This window comes from Cherax quadricarinatus, chromosome 8, assembly GCF_038502225.1.
Source record: "Cherax quadricarinatus isolate ZL_2023a chromosome 8, ASM3850222v1, whole genome shotgun sequence".
Lineage (NCBI taxonomy): Eukaryota > Metazoa > Arthropoda > Malacostraca > Decapoda > Parastacidae > Cherax > Cherax quadricarinatus.
The window spans coordinates 25,036,628-25,051,346 of record NC_091299.1 but is presented as its reverse complement, the minus strand read 5'-3'; the positions used below and the strand labels follow the sequence as shown (position 1 = coordinate 25,051,346).

At 41.3% G+C, this 14,719-nt stretch overlaps 1 protein-coding gene across 2 annotated transcripts in view; it reads right to left on the bottom strand.

Annotated features, from left to right (window-relative positions):
• The window catches only part of eff (ubiquitin-conjugating enzyme E2 eff), a 104,554-nt gene that overhangs the window by 38,288 nt on the left and 51,547 nt on the right, over positions 1 to 14,719 (bottom strand). For both annotated transcript variants that reach the window (XM_053772003.2, XM_053772004.1), the window contains one exon: positions 873 to 978. In XM_053772003.2, coding sequence (XP_053627978.1) covers positions 873 to 978 — 106 coding nt within the window. The remainder of the gene's footprint in view (positions 1 to 872; positions 979 to 14,719) is intronic.

The following is a 14,719-nucleotide window of genomic DNA, read 5'->3' as shown; positions in this document are numbered from 1 at the left end:
AAGCCCTAGAGAATAGAGCACAATATATTTTTCTAACTTCAATGAAAAGTCACTAAAAACACAGTTTCAAATGCTGTTTAATTCAGAGTAAAAATTTCACTGACATTATACAAAAGGAAAAAAACAATCCAAAACGTTCGTCACCCCCTTAACATTGCAGCAGTTATGCGAGCAGTTCCATGTTGCTGCTAAACTAGCAGACTTTCACTGAAGAGGACCCTAACTAATCTAGAAGCAGTGCTCTGAAACAGGGTCCAGACTAGCTGATGATGCCTTACCATCAGCTGTATAATGTACTGCAGGGTAAAAGAGCCCAGAGATCCATTACAGAATTTATGCACACTCCAATACAACCATCGACTTTAGTACCAGAACCTCTACCATCCACTTCTGCTGACAACCAACAACCATCCACCTCAGCCCAGTAGGGCCACACCATTCATATCCACTCTTCACAATCATCTACAAACACCATTACCCACAATTTAACGTAGGAAATACTATTATTTCTAATGCACCTGAAGTCTTGAGCAGTAATATATCACGACAATGACCTACAATTACATACTCATTTATTTTTGTAAGATCTGTTGGTCTAACAAAGTTGTTTGGCTTTTAGGGGGCTCCCAGGACTAACCCTATTTTCCCCCACAAGTTCTTCTAACATGGTTTTCACTAAAACTGCTTACAGAAACGTAACTACCATGTTAAAAGACAGTCTATGGTAATTAGAAAAAATGGAGTAATGGGTGGTAAAGCACTACCTATCATCCTATCACCATAATCAAATTGGAGATGAACTTTCACAAATTAATGAAATTAACATTGAAGACAGTGCAGCACATCATAACTGTGGTCCTGTACATACATACCTTTAGAAATAGTTAAGGCTGGACTCCATTGGCTCCTGAGAATATCCAAACATATGGAACCATTGCTGTTAATATTTGGGTGGTAGATGCGTGTTGTGAAAGCAACCTGTTGTAACAATGAGCAAATTAAGAAATTTTAGCATTAGACAGTCTAGGATTTAACATGCATCTTTAGCCAATAGACATTAATTTCTTGCATGTGCAAGCTCTAAAAAATTAATGTAATACCAAGGTCTTGTTCAATCTGAAATAAGGACATGCATGCTGAAAGCCACATACAGGGGAATAAATTACTCCTCAGTCAACAGGAAATTGGGTAGAATAGCTATGTAGATTAGCTATAACAGTACATATCTGAATAAAGCCTCTCCTCGCTTAACGATGGAGTTCCGTTCCTAAGACCACGCCATTAAACGAATTCACCACTAAGCGAGGGGGCATACTATGATGGTAATGGGTTTGTGACAACCATCTTTGATATTGTTTTAATATCACCTTCGCACCATTTCTGGTATGTTTTAATTGTTTATACAGTAGTGTACTGTACATTGATATAAACAAAATAATGGAAATCAGATCTAATACAGGTCTCCCTCAACATTCGCGTTTTCAATTTTCGCGGGCTTCACACATTCGCGAATCCCAACCGCCAAATTCCCAGCCTCCAAATCATATTTAAGTTTCCCACCACCTGTGAGTCCCTACTACCCTCCCTCCCGACCCCCGCAACTGGAAGCCAGCCCTCCCACCAGTGTGGCGAGTGTTTTGTTTGTTCATAATTTGCAATTAAACTACAGTATAAATTATGTAAACCCAGTCATGACTGCATATTGGAATGGCTATTTGGACAGGTATTGGACGGTGGCATCATGTGTTTAATCTTGAACACAGCAAAGAATCAAACATTTCTGCTACTGCTAATAACAATAATAATAGTAATAATAATAGTAATAATAATAATAATAACTAACAATAACTAACAATAACAATAATAATAAATACGATAGAATTGAAGAAAGAAATTGTACAAAAATAGGAGGGAGTGGTTGACACATCGTCTGTGTGGCTTTGTTTATGCTGGAGTGAGCATTAGTCTCTGTGCTCTTCCAAACATTTCACAATAATTCATTGTTTGGCGCTTGTAGATTGAGTGCGACTGGAGTGGTAGAGGCAGCGGTTGAGGCAGTGGGTGAGGCAGCGGTTGAGGCAGTGGGTGAGGCAGCGGTTGAGGCAGTGGGTGAGGCAGCGGTTGAGGCAGTGGGTGAGGCAGCGGTTGAGGCAGTGGGTGAGGCAGCGGTTGAGGCAGTGGTATTTAATATATATAATAATATATAATAATATATATATAATATAATAATGATATATAATATAATAATGATATAATATAATACTAATATATTAATATATATATAATATAAAATAATAATAATATAATATAATAAAATACTGTTGTTTACAGGTGTTTACAGTGAAACATATAAGTGAACAGTATTTAGATAAGGCTAAAGAGGTCTTTGTGGCATTTATGGATTTGGAAAAGGTGTATGACAGGGTGGATAGGGGGGCAATGTGGCAGATGTTGCAAGTGTATGGTGTAGGAGGTAGGTTACTGAAAGCAGTGAAGAGTTTTTACGAGGATAGTGAGGCTCAAGTTAGAGTATGTAGGAAAGAGGGAAATTTTTTCCCAGTAAAAGTAGGCCTTAGACAAGGATGTGTGATGTCACCGTGGTTGTTTAATATATTTATAGATGGGGTTGTAAGAGAAGTAAATGCGAGGGTCTTGGCAAGAGGCGTGGAGTTAAAAGATAAAGAATCACACAAAGTGGGAGTTGTCACAGCTGCTCTTTGTTGATGACACTGTGCTCTTGGGAGATTCTGAAGAGAAGTTGCAGAGGTTGGTGGATGAATTTGGTAGGGTGTGCAAAAGAAGAAAATTAAAGGTGAATACAGGAAAGAGTAAGGTTATGAGGATAACAAAAAGATTAGGTGATGAAAGATTGAATATCAGATTGGAGGGAGAGAGTATGGAGGAGGTGAATGTATTCAGATATTTGGGAGTGGACGTGTCAGCGGATGGGTCTATGAAAGATGAGGTGAATCATAGAATTGATGAGGGAAAAAGAGTGAGTGGTGCACTTAGGAGTCTGTGGAGACAAAGAACTTTGTCCTTGGAGGCAAAGAGGGGAATGTATGAGAGTATAGTTTTACCAACGCTCTTATATGGGTGTGGAGCATGGGTGATGAATGTTGCAGCGAGGAGAAGGCTGGAGGCAGTGGAGATGTCATGTCTGAGGGCAATGTGTGGTGTGAATATAACGCAGAGAATTCGTAGTTTGGAAGTTAGGAGGAGGTGCGGGATTACCAAAACTGTTGTCCAGAGGGCTGAGGAAGGGTTGTTGAGGTGGTTCGGACATGTAGAGAGAATGGAGCGAAACAGAATGACTTCAAGAGTGTATCAGTCTGTAGTGGAAGGAAGGCAGGGTAGGGATCGGCCTAGGAAAGGTTGGAGGGAGGGGGTAAAGGAGGTTTTGTGTGCGAGGGGCTTGGACTTCCAGCAGGAATGCACGAGCGTGTTTGATAGGAGTGAATGGAGACAAATGGTTTTTAATACTTGACGTGCTGTTGGAGTGTGAGCAAAGTAACATTTATGAAGGGATTCAGGGAAACCGGCAGGCCGGACTTGAGTCCTGGAGATGGGAAGTACAGTGCCTGCACTCTGAAGGAGGGGTGTTAATGTTGCAGTTTAAAAACTGTAGTGTAAAGCACCCTTCTGGCAAGACAGTGATGGAGTGAATGATGGTGAAAGTTTTTCTTTTTCGGGCCACCCTGCCTTGGTGGGAATCGGCCAGTGTGATAATAAAAAAAAAATAATAAAATATAATATAATAATATATTAATATAATAATATAATAATATAATATTAATATAATGATAATATAATAATATAACAATATAATAATATAACATAATAATAATATAATATAAATAATATAATAATAATAATAATATAATAATATAATATAATAATAATATAATATAATAATAATATAATATAATATAAAAATATAATAAATATAATATATAACAATATAACAATATTAACATAATATAACAATAATATATAACAATAATATATAACAATATAACAATATTAACATAATATAACAATAATATATAACAATAATATATAACAATAATAATATATAACATAATATAATATTATATAACATAATATAATAATAATATATAATATAACAATATATAACATAATATAATAATAATATATAACATAATATAATAATAATATATAACATAATATAACAATAATATATAACATAATATAACAATATATAACATAATATAATAATAATATATAACATAATATAATATATAACATAATATAACAATATATATAATATAATAATAATATATAACATAACAATATATAACATAATATAACAATATATAACATAATATAACAATATATAACATAATATAATAATAATATAGAACATAATATAACAATATATAACATAATATAATAATAATGTATAACATAATATAATAATATAACATAATATAACAATATATAACATAATATAATAATAATATATAACATATAATAATAATATAATAGTTATTAATATGTATTATTATTATTTATAACGTTATTAAATACCACTGCCTCTACCACTCCAGTCGCACTCAATCTACAAGCACCAAACAATGAATTATTGTGAAATGTTTGGAAGAGCAGGGAGACTAATGCTCACTCCAACATAAACAAAGCCACACAGACGATGTGTCAACCACTCCCTCCTATTCTTGTACAATTTCCTTCTTCAATTCTATCATATTTATTATTATAATTATTATTATTATTACTACTACTACTACTATTGTTATTATTAGCAGTAGCAGAAATGTTTGATTCTTTGCTGTGTTCAAGAGTAAACACATGAAGCCACCGTCGAATACCTGTCTGAAAAGCCATTCCAACATGAAGTCGTGAATGGGTTTACATTATATATACTGTAGTTTAACAGCAAATAATGAACAAAACACTCACCACACTGGTGGTGTGGGGAGTGTTTTGCACCAAACATTCGCGATTTTTCAACATTCACAAGGCTATTGATCCCCTAACCCTCATGAATGTTGAGGGAGACCTGTATACACTTAGGCATAAATACAGGTCAGAGCCCGTTGTACGTCCAAGGCATCGGTAAATGAGTATCTCGCTAAGTGAGGAGAAACTGTGTTTATAAATAAAATATTCAGTTTAAAATACATTAGCTTCAAAATTGAACGAGTCTAAATATTGACAGGTCAAACTGTCTATACTAGCCTAAGGACAACTGGGCAAGATTAATCTACGGCCACGGTGGGTTCTGGAAAGGCACCCCAAAGGGATTGCCAGGGAGAGGCTGCTGGACATTGTGCTGTTAACAGATAAGTACCGATTGCCATATGTTGCTTCATGCAGTTAAGTGTACTTATCTATCCAGTTCTCCACAAGTGACCTGCTCTAAACCCATGTTGCCCTGGGTTGTGTAACTGATGGGTATCTAGATGAGAGGCAATCTAGCTTCTTAGAACCTTTTCAAAGATTCTCGTGATAAGGGATGTTAGCACTATCAGTCTGTAGTTCTTTGCTATTGCTTTACTGCCCCCTTTGTGGAGTGGGGCTATGTCTGTTTTCTTTTTAGCAGATGTGGGACGACCTCTGTGTCCATGCTCCCTCTCCATAGGATGTTAAAAGTACATGATGCAGGTTTCTTGCAGTTCTTGATGAACATAGAATTCCACAAGTCTGGGCCTGGGGAAGAGTGCATGGGCATGTCATTTATAGCCTTTTCGAAGTCATTTGGTGTCAGGACATCAGGTTTAAATCTACCAAAATTCTGTGTCTTGCTCATTATTAATTATTATAATCAAAAAGAAGCACTAAGCCACAAGGGCTATACAGCGCTGCAGGGTAGGGAAGGAAGCGAGGGTATTGGATGGCAGAAGGGAGGAGGGATGATCAGTAGGTTACAGAAAACAGCGGGGCAGGGGATAGTACGGGGGTAGAGGGTAGCAAGAGATTGAAGTAGAAAGGGCTGAAGGTATCAGAATTTGTGAAGTCAGTCAGTTGTTGTCAAAAAGTCAATGAGAGTGTCCGGATGAAAGGTGGGTCCATCAGCGAGAAGGGAAAGTAAAGAGAGAGCAGCGGAGCGAAGACGACGACGGAGGTAAATTCTGCATGCTCATTGATAAAGTGGGCAGTCCAACAGAATGTGGCTGACTGATAATGGAGCTTGGCAATTCTCACAGAGGAGCAGGGCCCTCTCCATGAGATATCCATGAGTAAGACGAGTATGGCCAATGCGAAGACGGGAGAGAGTAGTCTCCCAACCTCGACACTGGTGATAAGAAGACGGCCAGTAACCTATACATGGTTTAATAGATTGAAGTTTGTTGCCGAGCATAGTAGACCAACGGTGTTGCCAACGGGTGTGAAGGTGGGAAGATATTGCAGCAAAATAGTCCGTAAATGGAATACCTCTATATGAAACTGGTAGGTCATGTACTGCTGACCGCGCAGCAGTGTCTGCCTGTTCATTGCCCTGTACGTCAACATGACCAGGGACCCAACAAAAAACTATCTTTATGCTTGGTAAAGATGCGGCGTAGCCAAAGTTGGATACGGAGGACTAAGGGGCGAGGTGTATCAAATTTCTGTATAGCCTGTAAAGCACTAAGGGAGTGAGACAACCACAAATGATGACACAGGCATAGATGCAATACGGATAAGTGCTGCAAGGATGGCATACAATTCAGCAGTAAAAATACTAGCCGAAGATAGCAAATGCCCTCGTACGACGCTGTCCAGAAACACTGCTGCAAATCCTACGCCGTCAGAAGACTTAGAGCCATCTGTGTACACAGCAATGGCATGAGAATGAGAGTGAAAGTGGTTAAGAAAAAGAGCGGGAAGCGACTGTAGACAGTTGGGCTTTCAAGCAAGGGAGAGAGAGAAAGAACAGACTCGAACAGCTGGAACTTCCCAGGGGGGTAGGGAAAAATGAGATGCTACATGAACATAGAAAGGTGGTAATTGAAGAGAAGACAAGAGCGAATGAAGGTGAAGAGAGAAGGGACGGAGTAAACAGGGGCGGCAAACAAATAAAGAATGTCTACTAATATCAGTGACCATTCTATAAATGGAAGGATTGCGGAGATCATGAGAGCGTACATAGTAGCGAAGGCAATGGGCATCACGGCGATCGGATAAGGATGGAACGTTCGCTTCTGCATAGAGGCTCTCGACAGGGGAAGAGCGAAAAGCACCAAGGCATAAACGTAATCCTTGGTAATGAATGGGGTTAAGGCTAGAGAGTAGCAGGAGATGCCGCTGAATAGATCTGGTCACCATAATCAAGTTTCGATAAAATAAGGGTGGAATGTAGGCGAAGGAGGGTTCGACGATCAGCTCCCCATGAAAGATGAGCAAGGGTTTTAAGAAGGTTCAGCCGGCTGTGACAAGTTGCCTTCAGAGAGGTAATGCGAGGTTTCCAGGATAACCTACGATCAAAGAGGAGGCCCAGAAACTTGACTATCACGTTCAGGGATACGGGAGCCATAAAGGTACAAAGGATGATCTGAGATGACAGAGCGTCTAGTGAAAGTAATTTGGTGGGTTTTAGTGCTGGAAAATTTAAACCCACGTGTGGTGGCCCAATTGGAAACACGGTCGACTGCATGCTGGAGAGAAACTAATGAGGCGACAGTCAGCGCCTGCACAGGCAATAGCGAAGTCATCAACAGAGTGATGACCAAATATTTGATGGAAGACTAGAGGCCAAATCATTAATAGCAAGGAGAAAAAGTGTTGTGCTCAGAACACATCCCTGGGGGACACCTTCAGCTTGGATAAAGTCCGGGGAGAGCACATTACTAACCCTAACACGGAAATGCATGTCAGTTAAAAAGTTCTTAAGGATGGTAGATTGCCTCGAAGGCCTAAGGAGTGGGCTTGGGCTAAAATATTATACCTCCAAGTTGTGTCATATGCCTTCTCAAGGTCAAAAAATATGGCAATAACTGAGTGGTTATTCGCAAAGGCATTACGAACATACGTATCCAAGCGTAGTAAGGGGTCTATGGTAGAACGTCCCTTACGAAAGCCATATTGACGAGTGGAGAGACTGTTATTTCTCTCTAAATACCACACTATACGTCTATTTACTAGGCGTTCCATCACTTTGCAAACTGCACTGGTAAGAGCAATGGGACGATAGTGGGAGGTTTCATGTCCCGTAGTGCCTGGTTTGCGGAAAGGGAGAACAATGGCGGATTTCCACAGCTGTGGAAGAACTCCTTGTGACCAAATAAGATTGTAAAGGCGCAATAGGACTGCAAGGGCTGATTGATGTAAATGTTGTAGCATACGAATATGAATGTCGTCGGGCCCAGCTGCCGATGATCGGCAAGCTGAGAGTGTTGCCTCCAGTTCTTGAAGTGTAAAAGGCACATTATACTGTTCTCTGAGAGAAGAAAAGTCCAAGGGTGCTAACTCTGGCAGACTTTGAGGAAAGAAATGAGGGGCATAGACGGAGTCCCTGAGAAATACGGACCAGATGATTGCCAATTTCATTGGCAACATCTAGTGGGTTTGCTATAACACCGGCAACCCGCAGAACAGGAGCCGGGTCAGGAGAATATTTACCACTCAGTTTTCGTACTTTTTTCCAGACTGCACTCAGAGGAAGCAGAGGTGATGGTGGAGACAATCTCGCCAGCAAGTGCGTTTAGCGTCACTGATGACACGGCGAGCGATCGCACGCTTCTGCTTAAAATCAAGAAGTCTTTCTGTGGTTCTATTGTACCGGTACCTGCCCCATGCAGCGCGTTTCAAACGTACTGCACGAGCACAAGCAGGAGACCACCAAGGCACTCATTTCTGAGAATGTCCGCCCGAAGTTTGGGGTATAGAATGAGAAGCTGCGGTTAAAACGGAGGACGAGAAGAGGTGTAAAAGCTCATCGATGGAGGACGAAGAACCTCTCTAAAAACAGTTAGGTGTGAGTAAAGGTTCCAATTTGCCCGATCAAATTGCCAGCATGGGATGCGAAGAGGTGGTGAATATAAAGGGGAAGTAAGAATGATTGTGAAATGATCACTGTCATGTAAGTCCGGGAGAACAGACCAAGTCTAATGCGGCGGAGGAAGAGCAGGCAGAGATCGATGCAAGAGAGAGTGTGTGTCCGAGGATCAAAATGGGTGTGAGTACCTGTATTTAAAACATGGAGGGGGTGGGTGGCAAGAAAAGCCTCTAACTGAATGGCACGGGAATCACAGTGGGACCCCCCCCCAGAGGAAATGGTGGGCATTAAAATCACCAAGTAACAGAATCGGTGGCGGTAATGACGAAACAAGAAAGGCAATATCCGGAATAGATAATGCTCGAGAAGGAGAGAGATATAAAGAACAGAGCGTATACCACCTATGCAAGTGGATACGGGCTGCTGTGTAATGCAGCGAAGTACGAACAAATAACTGATGGTACGGAATATCAGTGCGTAGAAGAAGGGCACTTTCATTAAAGGTCCCATCAGGAAAAGGATCTGAATAATACAATAAATTATAGCCTGAGATGGGAGAGATAACAGCAGAGTGTAATTTTGGTTCCTGTAAGCAAACACCAACAGGGTACAACTGGGAGAGAAACCTGAAATCCGCAGGTAAGGGTTCCTACAGACTAGAGGGGTTAGAAAAGTCCACATGCAGAGGCAGTGGAAAACGTTCAAGCAGTGAAGGAACGGTGCGCTGTGAAGAAAGGAGTTGCGCAGATGGAGTAGAGGAGAGAGAAGGAGCGGAGGGTGGACCAGTGTCCATTGGTGGTTTGGTCTCTGCAATATATTCAGATTGCTTCAAGTGTTTCAGAATTCAGAGACGTCGTATGGGAGACAATATTGGAAATGGTAGGGGGAGGATGAGTAAAGATTGGAACTGTATTGGACTCTACCAAGGTGGGAGGGGAAGGGGGCAAAAGGGTGGAGGGAACTGGATAAGTGTGGAAGGGGACAGAAGAGGCAGAAACCTGGGAGGTGGCAGAAGAGGAAGAAACTTGGGAGGGAACAGGGGAGGAAGGTACAGTTCGAGGAGGAGGGTGAACCTCTATACTTGTAACAGAGCCAGTGAGAGGGGAACAACCAGGTACAGAGACAGGGAAGGTAAAATGAGGAGGTGGAAGATGGGTAGGAGGTGTTAACGGACCTTTTTTGACTTTTGAGAAGTAGAGGGACGATTGGAAGGAGGTGTCATACGAGATCTCGTCGCTACTGAGGCTTGTGAGAGAACACGAAGTGAGATCAGACTGAGGCGTTGAAGTAGGGACGTCTGAGCCGAGGACAGCAAAAGAATTAGATACAGGAGTGACTATGGGAGAGGCAACCACAGAGGTGGGTGCAGAAGATGGGATACCAGAAGTGGGGGGACGTTTTGAAACACGGGAATAAGGAACACGAGGTAGTCTCCCTTGGAGGCGGAGATGAGAAACTGCCATGGCATAAGTGAGACCTTCTGCCTCTTTGAGGTAACGGATTTCCCGCTCGTTTAAGTAGACTTGACAACGGCGAGAGTACGAAGGGCGAGCCTCATGACAATTAAGGCAAGAGGGAGGTCGATTGCAAGACGTATTAGAATGGTCATCGGCACCACAGACTGGGCATTTGGCTATGGATCTGCAATATTTCGCTGGATGGCCAAATCAAATCGCCAGCAATTTCTACACTTGCGGTGTAGGGATCACCTTTTGAACTTGTAACCGATGTCCTGCTACATAAACTGAGGATGGGAGTTCACGGCTGTCAAAAGTTTAACGAGCCACATTGCTAGGGTATCGTCTCCGCCCACGGGCAGGAAGAGCCTAAGTGTCTACCTTGAGGATTGGGAGATCTTGGAGTTCCAGCTGTTCAAGAATGTCAGTGCCAAATGTCTGGAAATTTTGTTGAACTATGGTATGGGGCAGAATGACGGTACCACTACAAGAATTGAGGGAATGATCTTTTTCAATAGTGACAGGAACAGTATCGATATGGGAAAGACTAGAAAGCTCATGAGCCTGGGTAGCATTCTGTACGGTGATGATGCGCATACCGCTCTTAAGAGCATGAAAAGAAATATCTTTACCAACATGGCGTAGGAGTGCCTTGCCAATACTGTGGTCAGAAAGATAGGCAGTAGAGGAAGTCGGTCGTAAAGTGAAGAATTTAGTCCATTGTGCAGTCTGAAACTGAGCGTGGAAAGGTAGTGAAGGACGTGTCGATCTTTTCTGAGAAGAACGAGAAGGTGGAGAAGTATCAGCAGCAGGTAATTGTCGTTGGCGTTTAGGCGTGGGACCAGAGTTGGTCCGACGTGGAACGGGTTGGCGATTCGAAAATTGCCGCACCGTAGAGGGAGAGGCCGGAAGCATAGTCAGAGGAGAGCGAAGGTCAGATAAATCGAAGGAGTCAGTCGAGGCCTCGGTACCTGAAGCGGGTGAGGAAACGGCACCGGCAAGAGATACAGAGGCATAAGGAGTGTCCAAAGAGTGGTCCAAAGACGAGGTGGGGTCAGAACGGGGTGCGGTATCAAGAAGGGGCCCGGGGGTAGCAGGTTCATGGACTAGGGCTGCCATGGTTAGGTTACTTCTTTCTTTTTGTTTTCAAGAAAAAAAAGAAAAAAAGAAAAATAAAAAGAAAAAAAGGGGGGACCGGGGAGGGATAGTTCCTAGGAGGAATGAAAGGGCCAGAAATCTCCCCCTGCGCCCAAGAGGACCTCAGCACCGCAAGTAGCGCAGATGCAGCATGGAACCCGTGCCATACCCTACCCATCATGCTAGTAAACCGGCAATCCGGGATAGCAACCTCACATCTGCCGAGCTACCTCGGTGGACAAAAGAGGGCGGCCAGAAATCCACCACAAAGCATACCTCCTTCGGCCACCACCCCCGGAATCCGAAAGGTGGCTTCCAGAGATACACCCGTCACCCGAGACACCCAAAGCCACCCTCCGGGATACCGGAGAGGGATCGGGACATCCCCAGGCAATCTAGATTCCACGGCAAACTACGCCACCGCCAAGAACCTCAACGGAATGGGATGGACCCCGGTACCCTTTCCCCTACCTAGGAACTAGCGTGCCTGTGGGGAAAAAAAAAAAAAAGGCCAAAAAGGAAGGGCAAAAGGGAGGGGTGGGGAGGAGGAGGAGGAAAGGAAAAAGGGGAGGATGGGGAGGATGGGATAAGGAACGGGGGATTGGGGGGTAATTAGGTTCGGTCTGAGGAAGGAGACCGACAGGTCTAATTCCTCAGACCAAGAGCCTCTTCACCACGCCAAGGAGCCCCCCTTGAAGAGGTGTCTTGCTCATAAAAAAAAAAATTCATTTAGGTCTTCGACTGAGTCCAGTTAGCAGCTTGCTAAAAAGTGTCGCATTGGGATTTGAGTAGTTCACTCATTTCCTCGCCGTCATCTGTGTAGGACCCATCTCGTCTAAGTAGGGGCCCAATACTGGATGTTCTCTACATAGATCTGGCATAAGAAAAGCAATATTTTGAATTTCTTTCAATTTCATTTATGACTTAGTTCTTCCTACATCTCTTGACTCCTGTAAGATTCCTTTAGCTAAAGTTCGATGTTTGCTATTTCTCTGACCAGTGCCTCCTTTCTATTACAGATATATTGGCCTCTTTTAGCCGCCCTGCTATTCTTCGCCTGTATAGGGAGCATCTTTCTCTTTCTAGTTTACATCTACTCTTCCCTTTTCTTAAAGGAATATTCCTTGAGCATACCTCTAGTACCAGTTAATTATTTCCAGACAGGTTTGGATCCGAGTTGCTTAAGATATCTTCCCAGTTCATATCATTTAGGACCTGGTTTACTTGGTCCCACCTTGTGCTTTTGTTAATGAAGTTGAATTTGGTAAAGGCTCCCATGTGACTAATCACATTTTGGTCTATAAAACACATCCTGGAGCACAGTGCATAATGAGAAAACCGACTATTTTTGGATTAAAACCGACTGTGGTGTAATTACATATGGTTTTTACGGTTGTTTTCAGGTTTTTGGTCTCGCTTGATAGGATGGAAGATATACAGGAGGACCCCACTTATACGGCAGGTTAGGTTCCAGGCTACTGCCGTAAAGCGGAGATCGCCGTAAAGTGGAACACCATATTTTTTTCCCACTTATAAATGTATAAAAATACTAGATATCAAGTTTACACTAACATATATAAAGTTAGCAATAGAACTATGCATTAAAAAAAATTCAAAAAAGTAAAATACACATAGTACACTCATTATTTACCTTAAAATATTTGTAGTCTTAAACTGGGGCGAGACAAGTAGTATTTATTGTAAGAAATCTGGTGTGGTATGTATGGTAGCCAGCCAGACTACCATACCAGGCCATCCCACCTACACAATATTCAATGACATTTAAGTACCCCAGAGTGATAAAATGCATACACAGTTCACTCATTACTTACCTTAAAATATTTGTAGTCTTAATGTGGGGTCGGGGTGAGTAACGAGATAAAACAAATAAATCAGAGAATAAGTACATGAGAGTACAGGCGCAGAGTTATGTAAACAAATCAGTAAATGCAAGTTTTGTAAACAAACCAGGTGTACACATCTGGTTTGCGTACAAGTTGTATACATTGATACGGTAGAATAAATGAAGAGGAACACTCCCACTCTCTAACACCATTTTTAGAAGAAATGCTGCTCTGAGTGAAGGCAATGGAAGTCAGTCACTGTCTGACTTTGGGTTATCCTAGGTACTGTACACATGCTAAGTATGATAATCGATGTAACTATTTGTGTATACCTGAATAAACTTACAAAAGGAATAATTTTCTACAGTTACCCCCAATAACACATTTTCTCTATGTTGGACTAGAGAAAATGTTATTCTTGCTGTCACTTGTACAAGTTGTCTGGCTACCACATCTCATTTATGTTTATTCTACTGTGGGGTGTATTTATCATCTTTATATGTTATGTATCGTGTTTATTATGTAATTCTGAAAAAATATAGATGGATAAAAGAAAATGTGTGTATTAACATATTATTATTATAATCAAAAAGAAGCGCTAAGCCACAAGGGTTATTAACCCTTAAATGGGCCAAACGTATACATACGTTTTTTCAACATTTGAAAGTATGAAAAAAATGTAATCTTTTTGTTTTACATTTGAAAATGTAAAAAAAAGTAGATCTACTTTTGTAGCACTACGAATTTGAACGTCGGTCTGTTTGGACCGTTTAAGGGTTAATATACGACGTTTAATGAGTGATTATCATTATTAATATGGCGTCTCAAGACATAAGACACTTACTGATTTTAGAATGTACCTGTACGCCAGCAGTGTGCAAGTTTATTTAGGTACAAGTATACATAAGTATAATTATCAGAGTACAGTATGCATAAAATATGAAATAACTTAAAAACACTTGAAATTTTGGAGGTTCCAGACATAATGGAGAGACGTAGTGCTTACGGAGCTCACATAGAATGAAAAACCAGGTGGGGCGCGGTGACCGTATTAAAGTCAGGTGGGGGCAGCCATATAGTTTTGGCCATAATTTGAAATGTACTAGCGGAACACCGCAAAGCGAAATGCCGTAAAGCAGGGCCCTACTGTATTACAGAAATTGAGATGATTTTGATTGTTTTTAATACTGAAAGCAGCTTTAAATTGAGCTCAAAGTACCAGAATGTTCAATTTTTGCTGATGTACAAGAGTAAACAAATCACATCATGCATCCAATACACAGCTGATGGGTCTTATGTATGTTCTCGAATGCGCTGATATT